This window comes from Podarcis tiliguerta (assembly GCF_965153285.1).
Source record: "Podarcis tiliguerta genome assembly, chromosome: 3".
NCBI lineage: Eukaryota > Metazoa > Chordata > Lepidosauria > Squamata > Lacertidae > Podarcis > Podarcis tiliguerta.
This window is the reverse complement of record NC_139536.1, coordinates 72,967,733-72,982,002: the sequence shown is the minus strand read 5'-3', so window position 1 is coordinate 72,982,002 and position 14,270 is coordinate 72,967,733. Positions and strand designations below refer to the sequence as shown.

Here is a 14,270-nt window from a genome sequence, read left to right as displayed (position 1 = left end):
CATATAGGGTCGGAAAAAAGGTTGAAGGGGCATGGGAAGTAGAAAAAACAATGCAAAGAAGAAAAAGCTTTTGGCTTTATTATTACACACCTTACTGTTCCCTGACAAGTCTCTAATTGTAGCCCAACCTTCACTGCCCCCGACACCTTTCTCCCTCACTTCCTCCTCCTCACCTTCTCTCACTACCTCATCTTTCTCATACACTTTATATTCTCCACTTGTACAGAGTAAAGGACGCAGCCTGCCCATTAAAGGACATGCCCCACTTGCTTGCTGGCATACGCAGGAAGTCTGGCAACATCTTTTAAAGAGGGGAGGAGGTTCTTCCTTCAACAAAGAAAAAGGAGCTGGCAAGGGTAACCGCTGTTCCACTCACAGCTGGACTGGAGGGAAGCTCAGGTGATTTTCAAGCAAGAGGCAGGCAGGCCTAGCTTAAACAAGGAAGAGAGTGCAGCTGTGTTCTGACAGCCAGCTAGCATCTCTCGCCAGCAAGCAAGAGTTAGTGGCCAAGGACAGTCCTCTGCCACCAGAGATATCCCCCAGCAGCACAGTGGTGCAAGCCCTAAAATGGGCTGATTCCAACAACTATAGGGGCAAAGTGAGGGCCATTCCATCTCCCATTCCTTTCTGCACTGATGCAAAGTCTTTACTATTGGAAGGGATCATCCATTCATTCTTACCAGTCTGCTTCCACTAATGTACCTGTCTAAATACATCCTATTTTAGAAATAAACAAATATTGTTATTAAGCTTTCTGCACGCCCCACTCCCCATCCATAATACAATGGCAATGTGAAAAAGGACTGATCTAATGATGAGACAGATGGTTTTAATACACTGAATAGAGACCTTAGATGTTTTAAACTAAATGGACAGTACTCAAATATGATAGGGTGCCTTTTGCATCTTTACCTCTAACCTGTGTGGGTTAGACTGTGGAGAATATAATTAGGCAGATCACTGCTCTTTTGTTTCATAACAAAAATAATCTGTAGTTGTAATAAAACATGCCCTGAAGGTCAGGTCTATCTAGTCCCTAAAAATGCACCAAGAGAGAGCAAATGCTTACTATGCATTAAAAGTTAACAAGAACAGCATTTTTCCACTCATGGCATTTATTACCTTTGACTGCGGAGCTCTTTGGGATCAAAGCACATTCCTCCATCGACAAAAACGTCTCCATCCTCCCCAGTTCGTTTTTCTCGCCGGGCGTTCCGCTTTTCTTCACGACGACATAGTTTCATTAACTGCTTCTCTTGTTCAGACTGAATTGTTACTTGACAGCCATAGTTGGGCTTAGTGTTTTCTCCAGCAAGCTTCCTGCACTGTTCTGCAACATGGAAAAGGGTACAGTATTTGTAGCATCATGCTGTCTGCAATGTGGGTTTTTAGCAAAGTTATTAAATTTCTAAGTAGCCTGGAACATTATTTTTAAAAGTTGGGGGGGGGCGGCGGCTTTCTTTTGAAGTGCTTTTAGATTTCCAAAATATTGTTAGGTTACTTGACACATTCTGAAACATTCGCTTCACCTCCCATCCTGGGAAATAATTAGCATTGGGGTAAGGAAGAAGGTAGGGACACGGGTGGCACTGTGGGTTAAACCACAGAGACTAGGACTTGCCGATCAGAAGGTCGGCAGTTCGAATCCCCGCAACGGGGTGAGCTCCCGATGTTCGGTCCCAGCTCCTGGCAACCTAGCATTTCGAAAGCACAGCAAAGTGCAAGTAGATAAATAGGTACCACTCCGTCAGGAAGGTAAACGGTGTTTCCGTGCACTGCTCTGGTTCGCCAGAAACAGCTTAGCCACATGACCCGGAAGCTGTATGCCGGCTCCCTCGGCCAATAAAGCGAGATGAGTGCCGCAACCGCAGAGTCGACTGGACCGAATGGTCAGGGGTCCCTTTACCTTTACCTTTAAGGAAGGAGGTGGATACAGTATAACCAGCTTGTTTTCCACAACACATTCAACCTCATTTGAATGACTGAATCTTAGCTTAATAAAGTGAGATAAGAACAAGCCTTTTGGCCCTTCACTCCTTCATTTACAGGAGTCATCAAACTAATCAGCAATGCTTCCTATTCCTAGTTTAATCAAAACTAGGAAACTATGATTAATAGCTTCAGAATAAACTAGGAAATTAAGACAACCATGGTTTAATATCTTGGGTTGTTGTTGTTATATATTTCTTTTTACCCCACCTTTTCCCCTCAAAGGGACTTAAAGCAGCAAAAAAACAGAAAAAGCAATTATTAAATAAGAATTAGACATTAATGAATTTAAAACATCTTTATTAAAAACATACTGATAATTACAAAAAAACCCCAGCATGGCACCATCCCTTTCATTAAAAGCAGTCAGTTCCCAATATCCCGTTCCAAAGCTTGCCAAAAATAGTTTCTCTATTTCTTTCAAACTATTAAAACTATAGTTACAGGAAGACTTTCTAGTTTTCAGGCTCATGCAAGGGGAGAAGAGGCTTCATCATGTTTCAACCTATTAAGCTGAGATGTGATTGTGTGTACTCTCCCTCACAATGAAAATATATACCCTTAACTGTTGAGTTACAGCAAACCCACTAATAATTGCTGACCTTCAGACAAGTTTGTTTTTTTTAATTTACTAAAACTATGAACTTTGAAAAGGGAGAAAATTGAAGAATAAATTTGTGATATCAGGTTATTGTATTCAGCTTTTCAAATTAGAAAATGTTTTATTTTTTAAAAAAATATGCACTAAAATAAGTTATTTTTGGATGTCTGGCATCCATACCCATGACCACCTCTTTCCCCTGTGTGAGTGGTGTTGCTAAGTTTTTAACCAAGAATTAAGCCATGCAACTAGTAAAAACCCTGTGTGCTATTACTTTACCTTGCAGAGCCTGCAGCTTATAATCATTTGGTCCGGAGAAAGATCTCTCCACAATTGTTGATCTGTTCTGCAGCAGTTTCTCTATGAGTTCAAATCCCTCAGGTCCTAGCAGCTCAAACAACTAAAGAAATGGAAGGAAAAGCCATTGTCTTAGTATTTTCAATTATTGGATGAAATATACATTACAGAATTGTACTTGTTCACAACTTCCAGGCACTAAGATGTGAACAAGAATGCTAAGAACATGTGGAGCTCCCACGACCCACTATCACATATGCTGCTGCTATGTGTGGAGGATACTTCCATAGCTATGTTGAAGGATGCCCCCCAAAAGCTGATTTTCAGGAGTGAAAGTTTCTGTCCGTTTACACAAATAGATTCAACACGCTATCAAGCAGCAAGCATGCAGATGGTGGCTGCTCTCAGCACTGACAAAACTGACTGCTTACAAGGGATATTATGCAGAATCCAATCCAAAAGATGGTTCACACATGGAAGCCCAAGTTCACACTAGTTTTCTGATTAGTGCTGGGAGATGAGTCCAGATCAATCAAGGCATTAAAAAAAAAGAGACTTTCTTGACACAATATCAGTTCTGTTGGCAGAACAGTTGATCTGTAATGTATAAATGGTAATCCAGACTTAATGAGCAGCACACACACACACACACACACACACACACACTGCTTTCCAGTATAGCTAAAAGCATAAGGCCAGATTCAGAGTTGAACCCCATTTACTACACATTCCCGCAGGTAAAGAGTGGGGAATTTTTCACCAATCCCACCACCCCACATGTTCTGAGGATTGACAAAACCTCCAGAAAGCTGTAGAAGGTGGAACAGGGGGAAGGTAGGGAGGAAACCAGTGGAAATCACCTCCCTTTTCTGACCACAGGAGCACTCAACAAGCAGAGCAGGGGTCTTTGTAGAATGGAAATTCCACTAGCAAATGGAAGCAGACCTTTGAAGAGGGTGGTTGTGATGTCCAGATATAACACACCAGCTTCCACATAAAACATTACAAAATGCCTGGAGACTACTAGGAAATGTCCCCCTCCCCCCCAAGACCATGCACATGTCCCATAGGGTCAGCCAACAACCCCTCTTAGTTAAATCAGGCTATTCATACGGAAGTAGTGGTAACTGATCCCTGGTAACAAGTCAACTGATCTGAGGGAAGTCGAGCACGAGACTCTATCCCAGGATTGTAGGTTTGAACCCAACTCACGGCAGTGAGCTGAACTACATTATCCTCGTGGTCCCTTCCAACTCTACAATTTTATGATTCTACTTATAGATTCTACTTATAAGCTGAGGGTTGCCAAACATATACATTTGGCACATTCATACTTAATACGTTAAATTTACACCAAAAAAAGGAAACATAAAGGTTTCCTTTACCTTTTCCATTACTGACACTGCCTTTTCATACATAAAAGGACACATATGGATCAGGCTTTCACAAATGAAGTGATTGTTCCAATACTGCAAAGTTGCCACAGCCTTCACTCCTTTCACACAAACAGGCTTGGAAATCCTTTGTGCAACATGTCAGAAAATGTATGATTAACATTAATTAAGATTGTTAAGCTGTGATACTCCACTATCAAAACTCCAGTGAATCACAGTAATCTCGTGAACTACACATTTCAAAATGAAGCAACCCTCCCAGTAAAGCTGTAATTATTAATAGTACCATGGCACTATTTTGATAAGTTTAGAATGAAGTGACATAGGTAGAATCATTTTCAGATCAAGAGAAATTGTTGCTTTATACTGCATCGCCTGTATACTGAACACCACTGGATATTATTCCTTCCATGGCATATGAAAATCACCTTCCTGGCCATAGGCAGATGTCTAGATCAGGAAAAGCCAATTCAGCAGCCGCCATATGCTATCCAGACTTCCAACTTCCATCTGCCCTAGCCAGCGTGGTCAAGCGCCAAATGTAACATCTGGAGGGTGCTACATTGGCTATCCCTCGTCTAGAGCAACTGTATTTTATATAAGAAAATATATCAGGATCCAAAGCACAGCATGCTCAAAAAAATCTTTGAGCTTTTATTTTTCAAACAGCAACCAGCAAGCCACTTTTGAGATCCTGGGGGCTTTAAAAAGCAGCTTTTCATCATATGGCAGGAAAGTCTGCTGGGGGGGGGGGAGACAAGGAAAAGTGTACCTAAAGCAGATCTTTGGATCTCAGCCACTGTATCTGCATCCATTTTCATCAGTTCTAGCAAACCACTAAAAGACTGAAATTCCCAACCCCATTTGCTACTAAGTAACGTGTGGAGATCTGCCAGTTGATATAGGTCTTATATGGCCACATGTGAGATGGGAAGGTGTGGTGGAATGCTACATGAGGAAGACAACACAAAACAGGGTCCAGAATAAGTTCTGCATTTCCAGACTCAGTCATATGTGCCAAAGGATTTCTACGCACGACTGAACTTGTAAGCATAGCAACTGTAAAAGGTATGTCCTACTAGAAGCTTTAAGATTACATGACACATGTCGGCATCCTACGCTGCCAATTCCAACCTGTTTGTGTAAGGTTGTTTGAACCGCAAGATGATCACATGCTCCTTAGACATATGAGATGTGTGGACCCCTGACAACTTTACAAGCAGATATAACATTCCATAGCTGTACTTGTGACACTGTCCAACAATGAACTATTAAAACCATGAAGGACCACCACCATTAGATCTCCCATGCGTCTTCAACACATGAATGAAAATACCAAAAGGAGACACTTCATGTCTGAGGGGGAAAGCTCTACTTATTTTCGGTCTACACAAGTCAACAATGAAACTGAAGTCGAGAGTAGCTTTCTGAAGGATTGTGATTATGTTGAACTATGTTGTTACTGTGAGGAGGAATTAAAGAACCTTTTCATGAGGGTAAAAGAGGAGAGCGCAAAATATGGTCTGAAGCTCAACATCAAAAAAATAAATATCATGGCCACTGGGCCCATCACCTCCTGGCAAATAGAAGGGGAAGAAATGGAGGCAGTGAGAGATTTTACTTTCTTGGGCTCCATGATCACTGCAGATGGTGACAGCAGCCACAAAATTAAAAGACACCTGCTTCTTGGGAGAAAAGCAATGACAAACCTAGACAGTACCTTAAAAAGCAGAGCCATCACCTTGCCAACAAAGGTTCGTATAGTTAAAGCTATGGTTTTTCCAGTAATGATGTATGGAAATGAGAGCTGGACCATAAAGGAGGCTGATCGCCGAAGAAATGATGCTTTTGAATAATGGTGCTGGAGGAGACTCTTGAGAGTCCTGTGGACTGCAAGAAGATCAAACCTATCCATTCTTAAGGAAATCAGCCCTAAATGCTTACTGGAGGGACAGATCCTGAAGCTGAAGCTCCAATACTTTGGCCACCTCATGAGAAGAGAAGACTTCCTGGAAAAGGCCCTGATGTTGGGAAAGATGGAGGGCACAAGGAGAAGGGGATGATAGAGGATAAGATGGTTGGACAGTGTACTCGAAGCTACCAGCATGAGTTTGACCAAACTGCGGGAGGCAGTGGAAGACAGGAGTGCCTGGTGTGCTCTGGTCCATGGGGTCATGAAGAGTCGGACACGACTAAACGACGATGACGATGTTGTTACTGATATCAACACACTCCAGTTCAACAGTGAATGTGCACCAAAACTGAAGTAAAATGGGTAAAACGAAGCATAGCCTTCATTGCACAGATTATTAATAGATACTTTTTCCTCCACAAAAAACAAAACAAAACTCAGTTTTGCTATTAATATTAACTTTTGGTGACTTACAGACATAGGTTATAAACTTTAAAAAATCTTCTACTTATTTTTGCAAAAAAATGTCATTTTTCAAGACCCTAATTTTAGTGTCAGTTTTGTTATAAATGCCGCCACCACCATTTCAGAAGAAACCAATTGATTATATAGTGGATCAGAAGCTTTGCTCATGGTAGGACAAAAAGCAGCTGCAATACGAACGCTCCAAGTAAACCTTTGGTTCTGTTTCAACTAGGAAGAAAGGCAGCAGCTGGAAGGCATTTGGGAACATTGCATGTTGATTCATCTAGAGGGAGAGAAAGGGCACCAGCTAATATCTAGAAACTAAGCTTTGGATGCTACTGGAGAGCAGCTTGCCAGCAGGGAGCAGAGGTGGGCTGCAGAGTAAGATTTGGAAGCATCTGCTTCGGGACAATTAAAACCCAATTTCCCCACTGTTATAAACAACAGCGCATGCTAGATTTTCATACATTTTTCTGATATTAGGAAAAAACACTGTACATAGGCATGTATTAAAACAATTTGCATTCTATGTAACGTAAATAAATGATACATTCCTACCAGAATACATTTCTTTACTTGATGATGTTGATCTACATTAAACCTAGTTCCAGAAGCTTAGAATGCTAAATGTAAATTTTAAAGCAGATTAAAAGTAGATTAAAGTAAAAAAACAGCCATGGAGCACTGAAATTCCTTATGAGTTTTGCCCACCTCTTTGTGCTCTTTATGAACCCACTTCCCCCTGCAACAGACTCCAACCTACACTTCCTCCTGGCCTTGCCTGCTAGCTCTCAGGGGTAATCAAATTCAAATGTGTGATCTCTTCCTAAAATGAAAAGGCAAGGAGACATCTTTAAAGGCCCATTGGGCTGTTAAGTCTTGAACTTGGCCCCATCAGTCTCAGAAGAAGGGTATGTAATATGGAGAATCTGTTAATACACAAACTTCCCTATAGAAGATCTAGCTCAAACCTTCCCCAGCCTGGTGCCCTCAAAGTGTTTTGTACTACCATCAGCAAATGACAGTTGTAGTCCAAAACATTTGGAAGTAGCTCCATAATTCTCCACCTAAATTAGCCAACTGGCAACAAACATTGCCACAACCACACTAGATTCTACAGGTGGACATGATCTCTTTGTAGCTATGCAGTAAAATACACAATATATTTCTATCTACTCCTAGGCATTCATTAGCATCCCATCTTTACTGTACAGTGGCATGACTCTTTAACTATGTCCTCATTAGCATTCTTGTACTTGAGTTTGCTCCCAGAGTCCACTCCTAAGATTACCCTATGAAATCTAAAGACAGGTTAAAGGTAAAGGTAAAGGGACCCCTGACCATTAGGTCCAGTTGCAGACGACTCTGAGGTTGCGGCGCTCATCTCGCTTTATCCGGATCATGTGGCCAGCATGACTAAGCCGCTTCTGGAGAACCAGAGTAGTGCACGGAAATGCCGTTTACCTTCCCGCCGGAGTGGTAGCTATTTATCTACTTGCACTTTGATGTGCTTTCGAACTGCTAGGTTGGCAGGAGCAGGGACTGAGCAACGGGAGCTCACCCCGTCGCGGGGATTCGAACTGCCGACCTTCTGATCAGCAAGCCCTAGGTTCTGTGGTTTAACCCACAGCGCCACCCGCGTCCCAGCTACCATTAACAGGACTATAAATTACTATGAGGCTTTTGCCCTGTGGTTTTTTTTTAAAAAAACAAACATTATGTAGATATCATTGCTGTAAATCTGTATTTATTTGAGTTTTCAATCTTCCCTATCCTCGATGGTGTGATGAAAGAACACAAAAAAGAAAACAAAAGCATTTAAAACTCTTGAAACAGATTGAGTTGGCTGCAAAATAAGTGAGTCATGACCAAGCATGACTAACGTGTTCTCGATCCAAACCACAGTTCCAATTAAGAACTCATCAACTTAATGAGATTAGTAGAGAATACCACCAATAAAGCATGAATCTTTATTAAGCATGAATCTCTTAAGAATCTTCTTATCACATCTATTCAATGGGCCACGATTCATCCCATCTGCAACAGGAAAATAAAGAAAGTGGCCTAACAAAGTTCTTGAACAGCAGTGTAATACTCTCTATGCCAACACACTATATCCAACTATCAGCAACACATCTTGAATGAACATTCTTCCCCCATCCCCAAAAAGTCCCACCCCAGCAAATAAATCTATCTGTAGTAAAATCAGTGCACTATTTAGGCAGTAATTCAGAAGATATTTATCCATGAAGATGTTCTAGTTCTTCAGTTTATCTGAAAAACAGAATAATTTATCGCAACAAGGCAAGGAAACTTAAAAGAATTCAATTTCTTCCCTTTAGAGCTGAATATACAAAACAGCCCATTTGGCTTTAAACCTTTAGGTCTGTGAAAAATGTGTCTGACAAAAATCTGTGCCCGTGAAACACACTTTCTCTGCACATGCACGTTAAGCTTAAAATGGCAAAGAACTGCAAAGCACCTCAAACACTCCAAAGGGAAAAAAATCTAATAATAAAAGTACCTGAAACTATTAAGAGAGGCACCAATAAACAAAAACGGAGAAATCACATGTAGATACAGCCCACTATTTTTAAAGTAGACATTAGTTACATTCAACCGTAGCAGCTGGAGCACCAGTTCCCAAACTTTTTTTGGACACCCCCCATCCCATGAGTCCCATAAACTCAGGGGTCAGCAAGGTTTACCTTGCCTGGACCAGTTCACTGCAGTGGAGAGCGCATGTGCCCACAATTTCCAGCGTCTGTGCAGACACGATTTCCAGCATCAGTGTCTGTGCAGACACGATTTTCATCATCTGTGCATGCGCAGGCGCAATTTGCGACACCACGGAAGAGAGTCCCAGTGCCACACTACACCGGTTTAGCGCACCAAGCGGGCGGCTTGGTTCGGGGGCAGCTCATGGGCTGCTTAAATGACTCCCATGGGCTGCTTGTGGCCCATGGGCCTTAGGTTGCCCACCCCTGCATAAACTCATCCCCAGCGCTCTCTACCCTACTCAATAAAAAGCATTACTCAAATTAGCAGTTTGCATGACCCACCAAGAAAGATAATAGCACAATAATATTCAAAACAGTAACAATTAATTGTGCATTTATTCAAAATTCAATTTGAACCAAATCATGCTCTGCATAGACCCACTAAAACAAACAAACTTAACTTGTCCACTGATTTCTGCATGTCTATTTCTGAGTTAGCCAGATATAACCCAACCTATACAATTTTACGAAAAAGGCTAGGTACCGAAATCTTGTTGCACAAAGGTCACCATGTTTATATACAATCGTTGTTAGCTGATGGTGCAAATTTCTCTGGTTAATTTCAGTAACAAATGAGATTCTGGCATACTAAAAAGACATGTGACCCAAAAGTTGCCAGATATATAAAGCTAAATAAATAAATAAAACTAATGCTCCTATATCTCAATAATTTCAGTGAAAAATGAGTATACTCAATTTTGGGCAGGACAGAAGCCATGATTGTTTATACTGTATCTACTATGGTGGTACAAAGTTCCATTGTCCTAGGCAAAATACAGATACAAAACGAGGATGTTTTCTGTTTATAGTATTTGTAAGCTCAACTTGGCAAACCAAACAAATGTTGTAGAAACAGCAGGATACAGAAATTAAATTGAGAGGAAACAATTATACAACATTCAACAGTGAAAGAGACAACCCCAGCTTATGTATGGATGCCATCACAGTAAGGGAAGTTCTGGCAGCGTGCTGTCTCCCAGCATGAGGGCAAAATATGAAGGTGTTTTCAGCTACTTAAAGTAAGCAAGTACTTGGAAACTCTACTGGATATCAACACAACAGGAAAGATAGCAAAAGCCAAGAAAGGGCTTAAAAGCTGTTTGTGCTTAATACTGTCAAGAATGGGTAACTAGTGGAGGATTCCCAGAAGGTCAGTCACACTGTAAAGCAGAGATAGCCAACATGGTGCCCTCCAGATGTGGCTGCGTTCCAACTCTAATCAGTCCCAGCTAGCATGGCTAATGGTTAGGGATGGTGGATTTATTCTCCAATAACATCTGGAGATACCACATTAGCTAGCCTGCTGGAGGAGTTATAATGCATCTTGAAGCAGCAGCAGCAGCAGCAGCAGCAGCAGCAAATAGGTGGGATCCACTAAGAATGAACAGAAAAGATGAGAGGAGCCCCTTCACTTGTGAAAAGCTAGTCAACATGATTTCTTCTTACAAGGAAAAAGCGAGTGCCAAGTTACATGCAGCACCAAATCATACGTAATCTTTCCCTGGGGACTTTGAAAACATCCCCACACAATGTTATTCCGTAAACTGATTTAACAAAAAGCAACAGGACCAGAGGGAGGGGGGAATGTCGGGGTGATTTTCAGCAATTGGAGAAAGAAAAACACAGGGGAAAGGGTTTTTAAGCTCCTCACCCTGCCATAAGTGTTCCGAGACACATTGTGGCAATGTCTCTGACTGCAGTTTGGGACACAAACACACCCTCACAGGACAACACTACAAGCAACATGCATATTACAAGTACAGTGGTACCTCGGGTTACATACGCTTCAGGTTACAGACTCTGCTAACCCAGAAATAGTGCTTCAGGTTAAGAACTTTGCTTCAGGATGAGAACAGAAATCGTGCTCTGGTGTCGTGGCAGCAGCAGGAAGCCCCATTAGCTAAAGTGGTGCTTCAGGTTAAGAACAGTTTCAGTTTAAGTACGGACCTCTGGAACGAATTAAATACTTAATCCGAGGTACCACTGTAGTCTGGTACCAAGAGCAGATACAGAAGGAAATAAAGATTTGAAAGAAGTTTTTATTTTGGAATGGAATTCTTTTACCAGTATGTTAACGAGTTCCAGCAGAGGGAGCTATGGTAACATGCCTGTAATTTGGAAAGGAACCAATTCAATGAAAGGAAGTACGGTAACAGAATGGTGGGAGACTCCAATTCAAACTACACATCCCCAAACCACATATGTGACCCTCAAGGTCCTAGAGGGTTTAGGAAAGTGCATTTGAAATCAGACGGCACATTCCTAAAAACATAAAGACCACTGACAAAACAAAGCAATTAAATACATTAGTAGCAGAAGACTGTCTAGACCAGGATTCCTCAACCTCGGCCCTCCAGATGTTTTTGGCCTACAACTCCCATGATTCCCAACTAGCAGAACCAGTGGTTAGGGATGATGGGAATTGTAGTCTCAAAACATCTGGAGGGCTGAGGTTGAGGAAGCCTGGTCTAGACTCTAGAGAGGTGGTCTGGACCCTTGAATGACAAGGGAGTCACCTATATGTTTTGGGGTCTGAAGTGGCAGTCACAGACAAGCAACAAGACCTTGGGGTCATAGTGGACAGCTCAATGAAGATGTCAACCCAATGCGCTGTAGCTGTGTAAAAGGCAAATTCCATGCTAAGGACCATTAGGAAAGCAACCAAGAATAAAACTGCCAATATTATAATGCCATTCTACGAAACTATGGTGCAACTGCAGTTGGAATACTGTGTACAGTTCTGATCTGAAAGCGTATTGCAGAGCTGGGAAAGGTTCAGAAAAGGGCAGCTGAAATGATCAATGGGACAGAGCAACACCCCTGTGTGGAAAAGCTACAGCATTGGGGACTTTTTAGTTTATAGAAAAGGTGAGTAAGAGGCAGAAATGTATAAAATAACGCACGGCATGCAGAAAGTGGACAGAGAAACCTTCTCCCTCTAGAACTTGTGGCCATCCAATGAAGCTGGAAGTGGAACTCGCTCTCACGGGAGGCCGTGATGGCCACCAATTGGGTGGCTTTAAAAGAGAATTGGAAAAATTTATGCAGCACAAGACGACCAATGGCTTCTTCCCACAGTGACTATGCTTTGCTTCCATTGTTGGAGGCAGTAGGCTTCCTGAAGAGTTTGGATTTGATATCCTGCTTTATTACTACCCTAAGGAGTCTCAAAGCGGCTAACATTCTCCTTTCCCTTCCTCCCCCACAACAAACACTCTGTGAGGTGAGCGGGGCTGAGAGACATCAGAGAAGTGTGACTAGCTCAAGGTCACCCAGCAGCTGCATGGGGAGGAGCGGAGACACCAACCCGGTTCACCAGATTACGAGTCTATTGCTCTTAACCAGTACACCACACTGGCTCTCTCTCCTGGAAACCACAGGAGGGTTTTCATTCAAGTCTTGCCTGTGAGCTTCCCATAGGCATCTGGTTGGCCACTGTGAGAACAGGGGGCTTGATGAGATGGACCACTGGCCTGATCCAGCAGGCTTTTCTGTTCTCTATTTCCCTACTATTAGGCATCCTGTTCTTTACAAAAGAATCAAAAGGGAAACAGCACACAAAACCCAGTTTCTAGGTGTTGGTTTGAAATGCAATTTTTCTCAAAACACAGTAAACCCCCGTTTCATATATTTCCCCATTACAACTATTGTAAGAAGCTGAAGTACTGCCACTTCACAGCAAGTCAGCAGAAAATTACCCCCGGGATTATTCTCAGACCACTTTACAAAGGAGTGGCTTCAAGAAGCAGCAAGCTGTTTCCATATTGTTTTCTCCGACTCTCCCACCTCAGGCCATTGCCAAGGATTTACTGAGCATCGGGCCAGGCTTATGGGGATGGGGAGAACAGATGCAGCGGCAGCACGAGGGGGCACTACTTAAGCACGCTCTGGTTCCGAGCCATTGATACTTAAGGTAATAACGAAAACATTATGCATACCGTACCTCATTCTGAAGCTCATCACCGCTTTTATGCGAAGCTAGCATCTCATACAAAGTGCAGCAAAGATCCTCCGTTGTTGGGACTCCAGGGGTTTCTTTTAGTGATTCACTCAGGTACTTTCCAACCTCACACCACAGAAAAGAATCATCCACTTTGTCCAATGACTTCATGCCGGAGCTTTCATCATAGCCATTTGGGAAACGTTCCAAATGGTTATTTAGAAATTTCTTAAAATCCAAGCTAATACCTTTCTGTTCATCCATTTCACCGTTTACTGGCAGTTCTTCAAAGTGATCCAAATCATACATGTCAAAGGAAAATGCGATGTTTTTACCAAAACACAGTTTCCTGTCATCGTTTTTGTCTTCTGTCATCTGCAGAAGGCCAGCTAGCTGATCTTCTGTGAAATGAGAAGCAATCCGATAGGTAGCTTCGCAGGCTTCCGTCGCAGAGGATGAGGGAAAGGGCCCAAACATCTGCTTGATGGCTTTCGTTTCCTCATGACCAACACATTCCTTCGTGTGAAATGTTTTAAAAAGGAAAACAGCACCACTTTCAATGGCTTCTTGACCATTCTCAGATCCCACTGTTCACAAAAAAGAAACCCAGAAAAGGTTATAAATACCTACAGTTTAAACCAGCTACCTTATGCAACCACCATATTTGAATGATTTTTGTGACAATCAGGTAAGGGACACAAAGCAAGAGTATAAATTGAAGAATAAAACTCTTTTGAAGAACTGAAGTCCTAGGAATTTGACAAATAACAATGATATTCCATTTGATCCAGTCTACACTTTATACAGAGCTACTAAGCTGCAGCTAATAAGCAGAGCTACTAAGCTGCCAGTATGCATGTATGTGAAGGTTTGAGATGGGTGGGGTGGTTAG

General features: G+C 42.1%; 1 protein-coding gene across 2 annotated transcripts in view; it reads right to left on the bottom strand.

The window, feature by feature from the left end:
• Positions 1 to 14,270, bottom strand: part of ASCC3 (activating signal cointegrator 1 complex subunit 3) — a 199,323-nt gene that overhangs the window by 172,732 nt on the left and 12,321 nt on the right. For both annotated transcript variants that reach the window (XM_083433415.1, XM_083433414.1), the window contains exons 4-6: positions 13,382 to 13,965; positions 2,870 to 2,990; positions 1,123 to 1,330 (exon numbers count right to left, since the gene is read on the bottom strand). In XM_083433415.1, the coding sequence (XP_083289541.1) occupies positions 1,123 to 1,330; positions 2,870 to 2,990; positions 13,382 to 13,965 (913 nt within the window). The remainder of the gene's footprint in view (positions 1 to 1,122; positions 1,331 to 2,869; positions 2,991 to 13,381; positions 13,966 to 14,270) is intronic.